Source organism: Octopus bimaculoides, chromosome 16 (assembly GCF_001194135.2).
Source record: "Octopus bimaculoides isolate UCB-OBI-ISO-001 chromosome 16, ASM119413v2, whole genome shotgun sequence".
Lineage (NCBI taxonomy): Eukaryota > Metazoa > Mollusca > Cephalopoda > Octopoda > Octopodidae > Octopus > Octopus bimaculoides.
The window spans coordinates 35665234-35667629 of NC_068996.1; the positions used below are offsets into that span (position 1 = coordinate 35665234).

General features: G+C 35.1%; 1 protein-coding gene across 3 annotated transcripts in view; it reads left to right on the forward strand.

Annotated features, from left to right (window-relative positions):
• The window catches only part of LOC106881755 (glutathione S-transferase C-terminal domain-containing protein), a 76010-nt gene that overhangs the window by 59822 nt on the left and 13792 nt on the right, over positions 1 to 2396 (forward strand). For all 3 annotated transcript variants that reach the window (XM_052973704.1, XM_052973705.1, XM_052973706.1), the window contains one exon: positions 1895 to 1984. In XM_052973704.1, the coding sequence (XP_052829664.1) occupies positions 1895 to 1984 (90 nt within the window). The remainder of the gene's footprint in view (positions 1 to 1894; positions 1985 to 2396) is intronic.

Here is a 2396-nt window from a genome sequence, read left to right on the forward strand (position 1 = left end):
AATTTATTTAAATCTTTAACCCCCCCAACCCCACATTATATGAATGTGTGTGTGTGTAAGAAAAATCATTTACTGACAGAAAAGTATTAAAATAAATCATCATTTATAAAATAAATCATCTTTTACATACCTTTTTAAAATTAGTCGCCCTAATGAAATTCTTTATATGAATGCATGCACACACACACACACACACACACAGTGTGAGCAATATACTTTTATAGAGAAGGCGGCGAGCTGGCAGAAACGTTAGCACTCTGGGCGAAATACTTAACGGTATTTCGTCCGTCTTTACATTCTGAGTTCAAATTCCGCCAAGGTCGACTTTGCCTTTCATCATTTCGTAGTCGATTAAATAAGTACGAGTTAAATAAGTACCACTGGGGGGAGGGGGGGATGTAATCGACTTAATCCCTTCATCTGTCCTTATTTGTCCCCTCTTAAAGAAATAAACATACTTTTATAGAGAGTGAGAAAGTTTAACATGGGAAAATGAAAGAAAAGGACCAATAAAGTGTGTCAGATTTCTTTCTGTTGCTGTCACAGATTTTGAAATTTGAAAATCAAGTGAAAATTTCCAACTTTGCTATATTGATGTACTTTTTTCACAATGAATCAGAGTTTGTGATTCATTTATTGCAGAAATTTCTTAGGAGCAAATACTCTGCAGCATTTCTTCTAGCTCTTTTACATTGTGTATTCAAATTCTGTTAAGGTCCATGTTTGCCTTTCTTCCCTATGGGGCCAATAAAATAAACAACCAGTCAAGGATGGGGTTGGATGGTAGGGGACTAACCCACTTCCACCCTCAATTTCAGGCTTTGTGCATATGCTAGAAGCAATTATTATGATTATTAGTAAAGAATAAAAAGTTTTGAATGGTACAACAATGCACTATAATACAAAAAAAATGGACTATATACCTGTTGTAATTTAGTTATCTATAGTCCGATGATATTTCGGAATACAATTCCTTCTTCAAATATTCTTAGATAGAGTCTCTGCTATTGTTGAACCATTCAAAACTTTTTATTCTTTACAAACAATACACAATGCTTCAAGCGAACTACAATACTTTCCTATTATGATTATCGTTATATTTTTACTTTGATATTGGCTAGATAACAAATACCCATCAAGTGACCACCAGTAACCTTGGACGAGCATTGTAGAGTAATGTTGTTCAGCATAGCTTCTGGTCCTGTTGGGTTTTCATTCTTAGCTATAAAAAAAACAGAAAGGTTTTGAGTGTATAGATTACAAGAACAAAAACTTATGTCCAGTTTCAGTCATATTGCTTAGACTTCATCATCATCATCATCATCATCATCATTGCTTAACATCTGTCTTCCATGCTGATATGGATTGGATGGTTTGACTGAGAACTGGTTAGTTGAGGAGCTGCACCAGGTTACAATCTGATTTGACATGGTTTCTACAGCTAGATGCCTTTCCTAATACCAACCACTCTAAGAGTGTAGCGGGTGCCTTTTATGTGCTACTGGGATGGGTGCCAGTTATGTAATCATCAACAGTCACAACTATGATCTCACTTGGTATGTCAGGTCTTCTCAAGCACGGTATAACACCAAAGGTCTCAATCATCTGTCATTGCCTCCATGAAAACCAATGCTTGAATGGCACTTTTTACATGCTAGTTACGTGACACTGGTATCAGCCACGACTACAATCTCTCTCACTGTGACAGGTCTTCTTAAGGTCTTGGTCACTCGTCTTTGTCTCCATGAGGCCCAATATTTGAAGATCATGCTTCACCACCTCATTCCATGTCTTCTTTATATAAAATGTACATAAACACTATATATATATATATATATAGTGTAGTGTTTAGTTAGTTGTTGTTTTTATTATTATTGTTGTTGCTATTATTAAGGTGTTTTTAATTGAAAACAAAGAAGAATCATTACTGATTGCCAAAAGTCGAGTGGACAAGCTACAGTTGAAAAATGTTACAATATATCAGGTATGTTAACACGTTTTATATTGTTTGTAGTAGTAGTAGTGGTGGTAGTGAAGTGGTGGTTGTAATCTTAGCATCATCATCATCATTTGCCTTTCATTCTTTTGGGATCATTAAAATAAGTACCAGTTGAACACTGGGGTCACTGTAATCAACTGGTCCTCTACCCCAGAATATCAGGCTTTGTACCTATTGTAGAAAGTGTTGTTGATGTTGACGTTGTCGTTGTTGTTGTTTGTGTTCATTGCCTGCTCGTGTCTTTGCCTCTATACATTCAGTAAAGCTTTACATAACGTTGTACGGTTATCGACTGCTATTTCGAGCAAACATTGGTTTCTTGTTGTGCCACTATTTCCTATTTATATGTATGTATGTATATATATATATATATATATATATATATATATATATATAT